Source organism: Bos indicus x Bos taurus, chromosome 2 (assembly GCF_003369695.1).
Source record: "Bos indicus x Bos taurus breed Angus x Brahman F1 hybrid chromosome 2, Bos_hybrid_MaternalHap_v2.0, whole genome shotgun sequence".
Taxonomy (NCBI): domain Eukaryota; kingdom Metazoa; phylum Chordata; class Mammalia; order Artiodactyla; family Bovidae; genus Bos; species Bos indicus x Bos taurus.
The window spans coordinates 121,235,297-121,248,047 of NC_040077.1; the positions used below are offsets into that span (position 1 = coordinate 121,235,297).

The 12,751-nt window shown below is 42.8% G+C and overlaps 1 protein-coding gene and 1 non-coding gene across 2 annotated transcripts in view; both read right to left on the reverse strand.

Moving 5' to 3' along the window:
* Positions 1-12,751, reverse strand: part of KPNA6 (karyopherin subunit alpha 6) — a 59,351-nt gene that overhangs the window by 9,153 nt on the left and 37,447 nt on the right. The window contains exons 2-10 of the mRNA XM_027517435.1: positions 9,988-10,121; positions 9,042-9,134; positions 6,756-6,855; positions 5,515-5,609; positions 4,397-4,528; positions 2,874-2,962; positions 2,004-2,103; positions 1,520-1,683; positions 1,273-1,351 (exon numbers count right to left, since the gene is read on the reverse strand). Of these exons, the coding sequence (XP_027373236.1) occupies positions 1,273-1,351; positions 1,520-1,683; positions 2,004-2,103; positions 2,874-2,962; positions 4,397-4,528; positions 5,515-5,609; positions 6,756-6,855; positions 9,042-9,134; positions 9,988-10,121 (986 nt within the window). The remainder of the gene's footprint in view (positions 1-1,272; positions 1,352-1,519; positions 1,684-2,003; positions 2,104-2,873; positions 2,963-4,396; positions 4,529-5,514; positions 5,610-6,755; positions 6,856-9,041; positions 9,135-9,987; positions 10,122-12,751) is intronic.
* On the reverse strand, positions 11,860-12,007 carry LOC113881781. Its single transcript, XR_003508164.1, has one exon. It is a non-coding gene; the product is annotated as a small nucleolar RNA SNORA79 (small nucleolar RNA).

Consider the following 12,751-nt stretch of genomic DNA (forward strand, 5'->3'; position numbering starts at 1 on the left):
GGCCGTGCTGGGTCTTCATTGCAGCATCCAGGCTTAGTTGCCCCACAGCATGTGGGATCTTAGTTCCTCAACTAGGGACTGAACCCGAGTCCCCTGCATTAGAAGGCAGGTTCTTAACCCCCAGACCCCAGGGAAGTCTCTAGGATAGTCTTAAAATTATTATATATAAAAATTTATTATAATAATTATAAAATTTATTATAAAAATATTGTTATTCTTAAAAAATCCAGGCAATACAATTGTTGGTAAAGATGGTAAAAAGATGGTAGAAACTGTTGGTAAAGATGTGGAGAAACTGGAACCTGGCACATTGCTGGTGGGAATGTAAAATGGTACAGCCGTTGTGCTAAACAGTATGGTGGTTCCTCAAAATCTTTAAACATAAAATTACCCCATGACCCAGTAATTCCACCTCTGGGTATATATCCCAAAGAACTGAAAGCAGGGACTCAGACAGAGATTTGTATGCCAACAGTCAATGCAACATTACTCACACTAGCCAAAAGGTGAAAGCAACCCAAATGTCGATCAACAGATGAATGAATAAACCAAATGCGGCACAGGTGTACTGAGGAATATTATTCAGCCACCGAAAGGAATGAAGGTGTGACATACTAAAATATGAAATGAACTTTGAAAACATGCTAAGTAAAGTAAGTTGAAACAAAAGAACAAACATATATGGTTTGGCTTACGCGAGGTTTCTAGAGGAGTCAAACTCCCAAGAGACAGAAAGTAATGTGGTAGTTACCAGGGGATGATGGGAAGGGGAAACGGGAAGTTATTACTTGAAGAGCACGGAGTTTCAGTTCTGAATGATGCAAAAGTTGTGGAGATGGATGACTGTGATGGTTAAATGACAATGTGAATGCACTTAATGGCACTGAACTATACTTACTACTAACAGAGGACTAACATGAGGTTACCCATGGGATCCTAAAGGCTTAGTTAGGAAGTGGGGGTGAGGCTCCAAAGATTTTAGTATTTCAAAGGTACCATAACAGAAAAGCTGGGACTTTACCATGTCCCAGGTAGTAAGTCAAGTTATTCCATTCAGTTTTTCTTCAATAGCACCCAATGGATAATGACTTGCTTCCAATTTATACAAAAAGTAAAGGCAACCAAGTTGCCCACAAATCATACAGAGTGGCAGAGTTGGAATTTTTCCTTCAAGCCTATGCTTTCTCTCCTAGATCACACTGCCTCCCCCAGGACTAAAGTCTACGGCAGGGAAGGATTTTGCCCACAGACAGCTCTCCTCCTCCTCCTCACCTGGGTCTGGATGTCATCCCCGGTGACGATGTTACCCACAGCTCTCAGAGCAGGAGAAGCCACTTTGTTATCGTTGTGCCTACAGAGGAGGGAGATGTGGTCAGCAGAGGCCCAGCACCAAGCTTTTAGGTCTGCTGACCACCGAGGCCTGTAGCACTCATGGGTCCAGACCTTTGCACAGGGCAGCAGACTGCTAACTGCAGCTCTGAGCTTGGAATCTGCACCCTTTCTAACTAGGATCACTCACATGAGAAGCTCGACCAATCTCCGGCAGACTCCAGAGTCTATGACTGCCTGGATCTTCTCATTGGGGCCATCAGATAGATAAGAGAGGGCCCAGCAAGCATCTGCCAGCAAGTCTGAGTCGCTGCTGAAGAGTAGGCGAGACAGCACGGGCAAACAGGGGGAGACCTATTGGAAGCAGAGAGAGAGGGGTTCATAGGGGGACAGGGTTACATCAGCTCTACCACTAACTTCCTAACATGTCCGAGCCCTCCTCTACTGCGTAAGTCTAAGGCCCAGAGATTTCTACTACATTAAGCCATCAGGCCCACATTTTCACTTTACCACCCTGGCACATGAGATCACCTACTTCACTGATGATTGCCTCTTTGAGTTTCCCGTGGATTGAGACTCTGAGGGTTCCCCAAAGACTTGAAAACTCCTATGTCAAAATTCCTCCATATGAAGGAACCTGCTATTACTCAGGAACTGGTAAGAAGCTCTCTTACCTTTGCAAACTCTGGGGGTGGGTTCTTTCCTCGGCAGAGGTTTGACAGGGCCCAGACCGCATTCCGGGTCATTGTCAGTCGTGTGGACTTGGTAAGGAGTCTGAAGGAGACACAGAAGCCAGATCCTGACCAATGATGCCCTTTGCATAGAGCCGTTGTCTATGAGCCCCTGGAGCACATCCAACCAGACCCTACGACTCTAGCCGCCTCACTGTCTTTTCCTACCCATAATTTAAGTGAGTTAGTTTGGTCCAGGGGGCCAACCTACATCTTCATAGGGGATTAGGACCAGATGTGGTTGTTAAGCCCATAGCTAATAAGGACAGAGAGCTGGACCTTGAATAAGCATGCTAAATGAAGTTTTAGTGTGAGGGCTTTAGCTATGCAGTACGGATTGATTTTCTGTGACAGGCCCACGAAAGAGTTCTAATAGTAGCTTACGAGGTTGTGACTTCTGAAGAAAAACTCCTCCTTCTGCTTTGGTTTAGATGTAGCTCTACTTTAAGGGCATAGAGGAAGGGATGGGAGCATCAATATGACCCTGCATGGGGTCTTAGATCTGTGGTTTACAACAGAGCTCTCCAATGTACCTATGCATAAACCCATAGAAAATCAATGCATTTTGCAGAGAAGGTTAGGTTTTTCCAGATGGGCTACTTCTCCCTCTGTCCTCTGGCTCAGAAGCAAAAGACACAGGCCAGTGGCACAAGGCTCTTACTCTCAGAAGATAACTTTTACTCTGTCAACCAGAATGCACTTTTAGTTAGCATTTTTGGATTTACTCATCATCTTAAGGTCAACTGTCCCCCAAAGATCTGCTACATGGCTGCCCTACAGATGCCCCAGGTGCAAATGACAGTAATTACTCACGTTAACAAAGGATTGAGGATGGAACAGTTCAAGACGTAATCTCGGCAAACGGAGCTGTCTCCAGCTATGTTTCCCAGTGCCCAGACTGCCTAAAAAAGCGAGGATGGAACTGTCAGCCACAGAGCCTAGCGGCTTCTGTGAGCACCCAGAGTGACACACGGCGGTGACCAGGACGAACACCCTGCCACGGCCTGAAACATACCCAATAAGCTCAGGCGCCCTCCTTGCTGACATCCTTATTGCATGCTTGCTCTGTGAGGACTTTTCCTCTGAGAATTCCTGGGTTCAGGGGGGAAAGCAGGCTGCCACTGTCCTGCAGCCAGAGAAGCCAAACCAAAAACCTCCTTATCCTCACCTCCTCATCTCCCATAAAAGGAGAAAATGATGGGAAACTTGCATTCTTGTAGTCTCATAGGACCAACCCTAATGTCTTAGTAGAGGAAAAATCCCCAGTACCACTCCACTTCTAGTCAACCAGTAAAACTCCAGCAGAAGAAATGGAAGTAGGGTTTTTGTGATCCATAGATGTTGAAAAATGGGTACTGTGGTGTCTTCTTCCCAATACCACCTGACACCCAACATGTGGAGTTTTCTTCTACATCAATTCTTTGATACCGTGTCAGTGAAAAGTGAAAGTCGCTCAGTTGTGTCTGACTCTTTGTGACCACATGGACTATACAGTCCATGGAATTCTCTTAGGCCAGAATACTGGAGTGGGTAGCTGTTCCCTTCTCCAGGGGAATCTTCCCAACCCAGTAATCAAACTGGGGTCTCTTGCATCGCTGGCATATTCTTTACCAACTGAGCTACCAGGAAAGCCACATCAATTCAGTGGTAGGGGGCTCAGTCCCACAAGACTGGCCTCACTTAGATACTAGTTACAACTCCCAGGTGCCACCTATACTTTTTACCAACTGGCTATAAATTCAGGAGTTCCACATTCTGCAATGATTTACAGAACTCAGGAAAACTGTACTCATGTTTAGCAGTTTAATAGATACAACTCAGGAAGAGCTAAATGGAAGAGATGCAGAGGGCAAGGCATGGGGCAAAGAGTAGGGGCTGCACAGAACGCCTGTGCCCTCTCCAGGCAGGTCACCTTCCCAGCACAGTGAGTGTGCACCAACCCCGATGCTCTCCGAATCTCACTGTTCAAGATTTTTATAACCCAATATTTACCCCCTGTAACATCCCTAGGGAGGTTGGGGAGGAGGGGTGGGAAGAGTGGGGGTGGGGTGGGGTTAAAAGTTCCTATTCTCTAATCCCAAGTTTGGTCTTTCTGATCACTAGCCCTCCCTTCCTGAAGCTATCTAGGGCCCCACCCTGAGTCATCTCATGAGCACACACTGAGGTGTGTTGCAAACGTGCTCTTTAGGGATAACAGAAGACGCTTGGATCACTAAGAAAATCCCAAGGTTTTTAGGAGCTCTTTGCTCTTAACCTCTTAACTGGGGATAAAGACAAAATACATTTTTTATTATACCGCTGACATCATCAAGAATTAAGTCAAATTTGGGTATTACCTGTTCCTGTACATCCTCAAAGTCCGAGTTAAGCAGCTCTATAAAAATGGGGACGGCCCCTGCTTCAATGACAATTTTGGTCTGCTGAGAGGTTCCAGAGGCAATGTTTGTTAGAGCCCAGGCAGCTTCAAACTGAAAGTGAGATTAAAGCCATGACTGAGAGGTCATTCCAGACAGAGCAGCCATGCCTACCAGCTGGCTCAGAGCAGCTACGTCTCCTGCCCCTGACTTGAAAAAAAAAAAACAAAAACAACACAAGCCTTTCCCTCTTCTCCTTTAAAAGAAAGGAAGAATTACTGGCAGTGACATAACATAATAGGAGGACAGAGCTAGGCTTCCATGGTCCCAGGTCTAGTCCTGCACCACCACAGCCCCCATGAGTCCTTGGGCAAGCCACGTTTTTTTTGTTTGTTTGTTTGTTTTTCCTAGAGGCAGAGAGGTTGAAAGAGTTAGGAGAAGGAGAAAGAATGAAAGAAAAGTAGTGAGACCTGGGAGCAACACCAAATCTTTACTATTCCCCCACCACCTCAGTAGGTTGTTGCTGCTGAGTCGCTAAGTCATGTCTGACTCTTTTGCGACCCAAAAGACTGAAGCCTGCCAGGATCCTCTGTCCATGGGATTTGCCAGGCAATAATACTGGAGTGGGTTGCGGCAAGCCATGTTTTGATTTCCTGCACTTCACTTTATTCGTTTCTGAAACCAGGATAAAAGTGAGATGTCTCTCAAGGACCCTTTCAGCCAAATTTCTAATAAGTTCTCGTACAGTGGCTCATCACTCATTTGTGATAAAAGAGACCCAGAGAAGGAAAGTGGTTCACTCCAGAATTAGAAATGGACTAGAACGTTTTGTGTATGTATATGTATACATACGTACATACATATATACATATTTATTCTATATTACAACCTCTGAATAATGAACCTGTCATATTCTGGTATCTTTCCTTTGAGACTGTTTTGGGGAAGAGTTTGTGGCTCTCTTACTTGAGGCCAAGTCCTCTGAGGTAACAGCATCCCCTTAAATGTTTCATTCTCAGAGCTGTGTCTGCAGAAGCGTGCCATAGCAATTTCTTGGCAAAAAGAGCATTCATCTGGTACCTCTCCACCCTGGGCCTCACCTGTAAAGTACAATTCTCATTCCTCTTCAGAAACTCCACAAACCGATCCACCACTCCTGGAGTGTTGATAACTTCGTCTATTGGAGGACTGGGCTCTGGGAGAGGGACAAAGGAAAGAGAGGAGAAGTCAGGAGAAGGGCTGGGTGATGCATTCACTGGGGTCAGTCCACCATCCTTCCTACATACTCCTCACCATCCTTATAAACACTCCCAAGCTTCCTTCTGGTGAGGTAGTTTTAACAATAGCAGGTCATTTTCAAACTGTATCAAATAGCTGAGAATCTAAAGAGTAAAGCCAATCCTAATCTAAGTATGCTCACCTTTGGCTTTCTAAATCTAAGCAAGTAAATAACCTTACCTACCTAAGCAAGCAAGAAAGTACGAGAGAGATGACCAAAGTAGGTGCAATGCTAGTCTAAACACTTCCCTTCTAAGATCAGCATTCTTTTCTTGGGAGGAAGAAAAGTCCTCCCAAGGTCAAAGGACAAAAGTCCTTGGGAGAAAAGAAAATATTTTTCCCATCATACATCAAATTTTTACTGAGCAAAAAATGTGTGCCAGATGTGGTTCTGGGTACCAAGAATACAACAGTGAATCAAACCCAAAGTCTCTGTCCTCATAGAGCTTATATCCTAGTGAGAAGAAATACTGTTATGTTTGAAGGTAATAAGTGTAATAGGAAATAAAATACGTAGGGCCAGGTAAGGAGATTAAAAATGCTGCAGGGGGTGGGGGAGCTGTAATTTTAGATATGGTGTGAGGGTAGGCTTTGCTGAGAAAGGCAGGATCTAACCACAGAAATGAAGCAGCTGTCACACAGATTGTTGTTCTTTAGTTGCTGAGTCGTGTCTGACTCTTTTGCAACCCGATGGAATATAGCCTGCCAGGCTCCTCTGTCCATGAGATTTTCCAGGCAAGAAGAATACTAGAGTTGGTTGCTATTTCCTTCTCCAGGGGATCTTCCCGACCCAGTGATCGAACCTGCTTCTCCTACATTGGCAGATGGACTCTTTACCACTGAGCCACCAGGGAAGCCCTGTCACACAGATATCTGCAACTAAAGGGTATCAAGCAGAGGGAACAGCCCATGCAAAGGTAAGAATGTGCCTGGCTTGTCCAAGGATGCCACAGCCAGCAGGGCTAGAGCAGAATGAGTGAAGGGCAGTAGTTGATGAGGTCAGTGAGAGGAAACAAGAGGCTAAGTCATGCAGGGCCTCCCTGGGGAAGTCTAGGCTTTGTACCTTTGGAGAGCAGTTTCCGGAATTTCTGTGTGGTTGCTAACTGCAGGTCAGGATCATCAGAAAAGAGCATCTCCACCATCTCTCTTGTGATCACACTCTCCTAGGACATAAAACAGGTTCATGATTTTGCAAACCAACACTAGAGCCAGATATAAGCCCATAATCCTGTTTGGCATCCTGAGACTTGAGGGCAGGGCTTCCCTGGTGGTCCAGTGGTTGAGAATCTGCCTGTCAGTGCAGGAGACATGGGTTCAGTCCCTGGTCTGGGAAGATCCCACATGCAGAAGAGTAATTAAGCCCATATGCCACAACTACTGAGCTTGTGCACCTAGAGCCCATAGTCTGTAACGAGAAGCTACTGCAATGAGAAGCTCTTGTACCCCAACCAGAGAGTAGCTGTCACTAGAGAAAAGCCTGCACGTAGCAATGAAGACCCAGCATAGCCAAAAAAAAAAAAAGACTTGAGGCCAAGAGGAAGGCACAACAGCAGCTCAGATGTTTAATCCATAGCTGCTTCAAGCTGGAACATTTAGAAGTCATTCTTAACCTCTGAGGCAACTGAAAGCTCCTCTTAAATGTTTCCTCTGGTGTTTTCACCAGAGACAAATCCCTGCTGACTCCTTAAGCTGACTGGGGATTAGGTTGGTGCAAAAGTGATTGCTGTTTTGCACTGTTGAACTTTGCCGCCTGATATTGGAATACATTCTTAAATAAATGTGGTTATGTTATACATCACTTTAATGTGCATTTATCACTTTGTTTTTTTGCTAATGATTTATTAAGTTCAGTTCAGTCGCTCAGTCGTGTCCGACTCTTTGCAACCCCATGGACCGCAGCACGCCAGGCCTCCCTGTCCATCACCAGCTCCTGTTTTATTACTTGCTGTTTATTTTATATTTATTTTAGACTAGAGAAATGATGTTGGACAAAAAGCAAATTTGAGCTATTTTCTTATTCGAGTTCAAAATGGGTTGTAAAGTGGTGGAGACAACTTGCAGCATCAGCAACGCATTTGGCCCAGGAACTGCTAACGAATGTACAGTGCAGTGTGTCCAAGAAGTTTTGCCCCCTGGTACTCGCGAGGAATGTCCACATCACCATCCCTTCTCTCCTTTGTTGCTGCTAATGACAATACTCTAATGACCTACTCTACTATTCGAAAACTATTTTTATGTAATTAATGTACGCTTTCTTGTTTATAAATGCCTGATTTTTTTTTTTTTTAAAAGAAGTTTTGCAAAGGAGACAAGAACCTTGAAGATAAGGAGCACAGTGGCCAGCCATCGGATGTTGACAATATCAATCGAGAGGATCCGTGGAAACTTATCCTCTTAAATCTAACTACATGACAAGTTGGTGAAAAACTCAATGTTGACCATTTTATGGTTATTTGGCATTTGAAGCAAATTGGAAAGGTGAAAAAACACAATAGGTGGGTGCCTCAAATTAAAAAAAATTGTTGTTTAGAAGTGTCATCTTCTCTTATTATATGCAACAACAATGAATCATTTCTTGATTAGATGTGATATGAGACAAAAAGTGGATTTTCAACTGATGATGACCAGCTCAGTGGCTGGACCATGAATAAGCTTCCAAAGCATTTCCCAAAGCCAACTTACACCAAAAAAGGATCATGGTCATGTTTGGTGGTCTGCTGCCTGTCTGATCAACTATAGCTTTCTGAATCCCGGTGAAACCACAACATCTGAGAAGTATGCTCAGCAAGTAGATGAGATGCGCTGAAAACGACAATGCCGCAGCAGCACTGGTCAATGAAATGGCCCGATTCTTCTCCAAGACGATGCCTGACTGCCGTACAACTAATGCTTCAAAGGTGAACGAGCTGGGCTACAAAGTTTTGTCTCACCTGCCACATTCACCTGACCTCTCACCAACTGCCACTTCTTCAAGCATCTCTTTTTCTAGGGAAAACGCTTCCACAACCAGCAGGAGGCAGAAAATGCTTTCTAAGAGTCTGTTGAATCCTGAAGCGCAGATTTTTATGCTACAGGAAAAAAAAACTTATTTCTTGTGGGCAAAAACAAATTGATTATAATGGTTCCTGTTTTGACTAATAAAGATGTGTTTAAGTCTAGTTAGAATGATTTAAAATTCATGGTCTGAAACAGTAATTACGTTCGCACTAGCCTAATACAAAAGGGCCCATGGAATAAAGAGATTAGCATGATTGCTGGTAAAGCTACTAGATGATATGAACTGCTCCATTTCTGTTCTGTAGAAGCAAGTAGTTCTCAAGCTTGCCTGAAGCACATGCAAGGGTCTTACCCCAGTGGTAGAGCTCACATAGGAGTCCATGAGAAGACTATCAAACATGGCGGCTTCTTCATTGATCAGCTCCACATTTCTCCGTTTAAAAAGCTGAAAGGAAAGAGAAGAAATGGTGTATAGAAACAAGGAACAAAGAACAACCTGATGTTAAATTACGGCATGACTGTCAAGGAAATGCTAGTGTATGAGAAAATGCCAAACTTTATCTACTGATATGGAAAGATATTCAAGGGCTTTACTTTCTATGTTACATCTATTGTTTATATTTTTGGAGAACATTTTTATAAGCAAATCTTTTAAAATTTCTGTGCCCTTTGTATAAAAGGGCACAGATATACATATATATTATATATGTATACACACACCCTATATATATCCTATATATATATATATGTATAAACACACACACACATGTATAAGGACACACATATATAAAAGGCTTCAAAGAAGAGAAATAAGGGTGGGCAAAAGCAGGTTAGCATCCAGACCTGGGCAAGGAACCAATTTGGTGGTGATGTGTGGCAGAGTGCAGATGATGAAGCATTAATAGTCTCAGTTCTAGGGAGACTTACAAAGAATGGACTCAGGAAATAGAAGGCAGCCCAGAATGGTTGACAAACTTCTTAAAAGGCCAGGCTTGAGACTGGGCCTTGAAAGCCAGACCTAACAGTGACTACTGAGTAAAAACAAGGGGTTAGCGCTGGAAAGTTATATTGAAGACAATTAAAATGATAACAAGGTGTACGAAATTATGGAAGAGGAATAAGGGACAGTTCTTTCTCAAAGCTTCCAACATTTCTTCACAACAAATCAAACTGGGTGAGTGGCCCACAGAGCTAAGCTACTTTCCCAAGGGGAAAGTGAGAATGTGAGGTGGAGGCCAACCATGGTGGCTGAACCACCTCTCTAAAGAGCACATTTGAGAACACTCAGGTTAACTTACTTGTTGCTCCCGTTTCTGCTTCCGGAGCTGAATGCCCTCTTCCTCTCTTCTTCGCCTCATTTCCTCAGGGTTTAGGGCATTGTTCTTGTAACTCTTCATTCGATAATTGTCTTTCCCTGGGCTCGCCATGGTCTCTGGAAGAAGGGAAGACACAAACACACTGGCAAAGGCTCTTAAAAGGACAGCATTTTCTGCTCACTGGCTTCTCTCTCCACCCACCCTCCCCTACTAAGGAGGACTCACAGCTTCCCAGTGAAGCCTGATAATCTCAATAACTGCCCCTGAGATCTCTATTACCACCCCCACATCAACAACACAGTTTCCTTAACAAGTTTATTAAATAAGTGCCGTTATAGCAATTGATACAAGCTTAGTAGTTAAAAGGTGTAGGCCCTGGAGGCAGATTGTACGGATTCAAATACCAGCTCTTCCCTTTTTAAATTTGTTTATTTACTCAGCTGTCCCAGGTCTTAGCTGCAGCATGAGGGATCTAGGTACCTGATCAGGGATAGAACCCGGGCCCCCCGCCCGGGAGCATGAAGTCTTTGGTCACTAGACCACCAGGGAAGTCCCAATACTGACGCTTCTTCTTGTTAGCTGTGCAACCTTCAGTAAGTTGCTTTAAACTCTGTGCCTCAGGAGCCTATCTTTTAAAACACAGAGTTGTTAGAAGGACTGTACAGCTTAACACATGTGAAGTACTACTTAGACTGAGAAGGAAATGGCAACCCATTTCAGTATTCTTGCATGGGAAATCCCACAGACAGAGGAGCCTAGTGGTCTACAGTCCATGGGGCCACACAAAAGATTTGGACACAACTTAGTGATTGAACAATAACAACTACTTAGAACAGCACTAGGCATATGGTAAATGTTGACAAGCCACGATCACTTCCATGACGAGAGAAAAGTTACATGACTTGCTGAATAAATGCAAATATATTTAACCTACAAGGTGAAATACAGTGTACCCAATTCAGTGGAATACCATGCATATATATATTTTTAAGTAACTCATATGGCCACTCCTCTATTTTTTAAAAGAAATTTAAAATTTTATTCTGTAACATTTGCTACATACAAAAAAGATGAAACATGTTAAGTTACCAAACAAAATAATACAATGAGCACCTGTCAACTCACCACTAAATCCAAGAACTAGATTAATATACCTGAATCTAGTAGTAAGGTCTCCCCCTGTCCCGGGCTCCTCCATCCCAACTCCAGCCAAAAGAAAACTGCTATTATGAATTGTCATTATCTTTGCTTTCATTTTTATGAATCACATATATGTACGCCCCTAAATACTGCATCATACTATGTTCAGTCTACTGAGAATTATCCCCCCTCCATTGGATTTCTAAGATTTACCCATGTTTTTGCATGAAGCCTTATTTCATTAATTTTTCCTATGTTATATTATTTCATTGTATAAACACATCATCATTTGCATTTCCCCAGTGATTAGTGATGTTAAGCATCTTTTTCATGAACCTGTTGGCCATTTATATGTTTGCTTTGGAAAAGTGTGTATTCAGATCCTTTGCCCAATTTCACTTGCAATATTTGTGTTTGTTTGCTACTGAGTTGTATGAGCCCCTTATATTGTTGTTGCTGTGGCGTTTCTCAGTCGTGTCTGACTCTTTGTGACTCCATGGACTGCAGCACACCAGACTTCCCTGTCCTTCACTATTTCCTGGAGTTTGCTCAAACTCATGTCCATTGGTTCGGTGGTGGTTGATTTGGAGATGGATGTATGGCATCACCGAGTCCCTTATATATTTTGGATATTAATCCCTTGTCAGATATATAGTTAGGAAATATTTTTTCCACAGGTTGCCTTTTCATTTTGTTGACCATTTCTCTCTTTTTAATTGTTTGACTCTGCAAAAATCAGAAGGCACTGACAGACAGTCACCCAATTCCCATGATGCCCTGAGTGAAGGTAAGTCAGCTTAGACATATGATAGGCTAAAATCCCACTACTTAAGGCTCCAAGCAGTGAGAGAAACAGCCATCAAATGCTGACCTTTTTATTTTTTGGGGGGGAGGAGTGCTGTGCAGAAGCTTTTAAGTTTTCTACTTTAAGCTTTCTAGTTTATGGGTCCTACTTGTTTATCTCTGCTTTTGCTGCTTGTGCTTTGGTGTTTTATCACCCTCCCCCCTCCAAAAAAAATCATTGCCAAGACTAAGGTCTTTTTTTCCTGTGTCTTCTTATAGGAGTTTTAACAGTTTCACGTGTTACCATCAAGTCTTACTTCATCAGCTAAGTACCATGTTGCCTTCCAAAGTGATGCCAATTCATATTAGCTTAGCAATACAAGAGCTCTCATTGATACTCATCCTATTACTCAGAACGGTCACTTTTGCCAATCTACTGAATATAATGTACTTCATTAGGATAAAGATTTGCATTACTAATAGGGTTATTAGATTTTATTTTAATTAGCCATGTTTCCCTTTCTGTGAAAAATGTCTGTTTATGGTATGTCAAATATTTTTCCATTGAATTACTTGTCCTTTTCTTATTGATTTATAGTTCTTAAGATATTCTAGTTATTAACTATTTGTTGATTATTTGTATTACAAATATCTTCTAGTCTCTTTTCACTTTTTTTCAATTTTCACTTTATGGAGTTCTTTAACAAGTTCTTAACTATAATGGAAGTTTTGCTTTAATACCTAGCTCTTTCTGTGTGTCTTGTTTAATAAATCCTTTAATGCTCCCAAGGTCAGAAAGATACCCTGTGATGTCTTCTGAGAG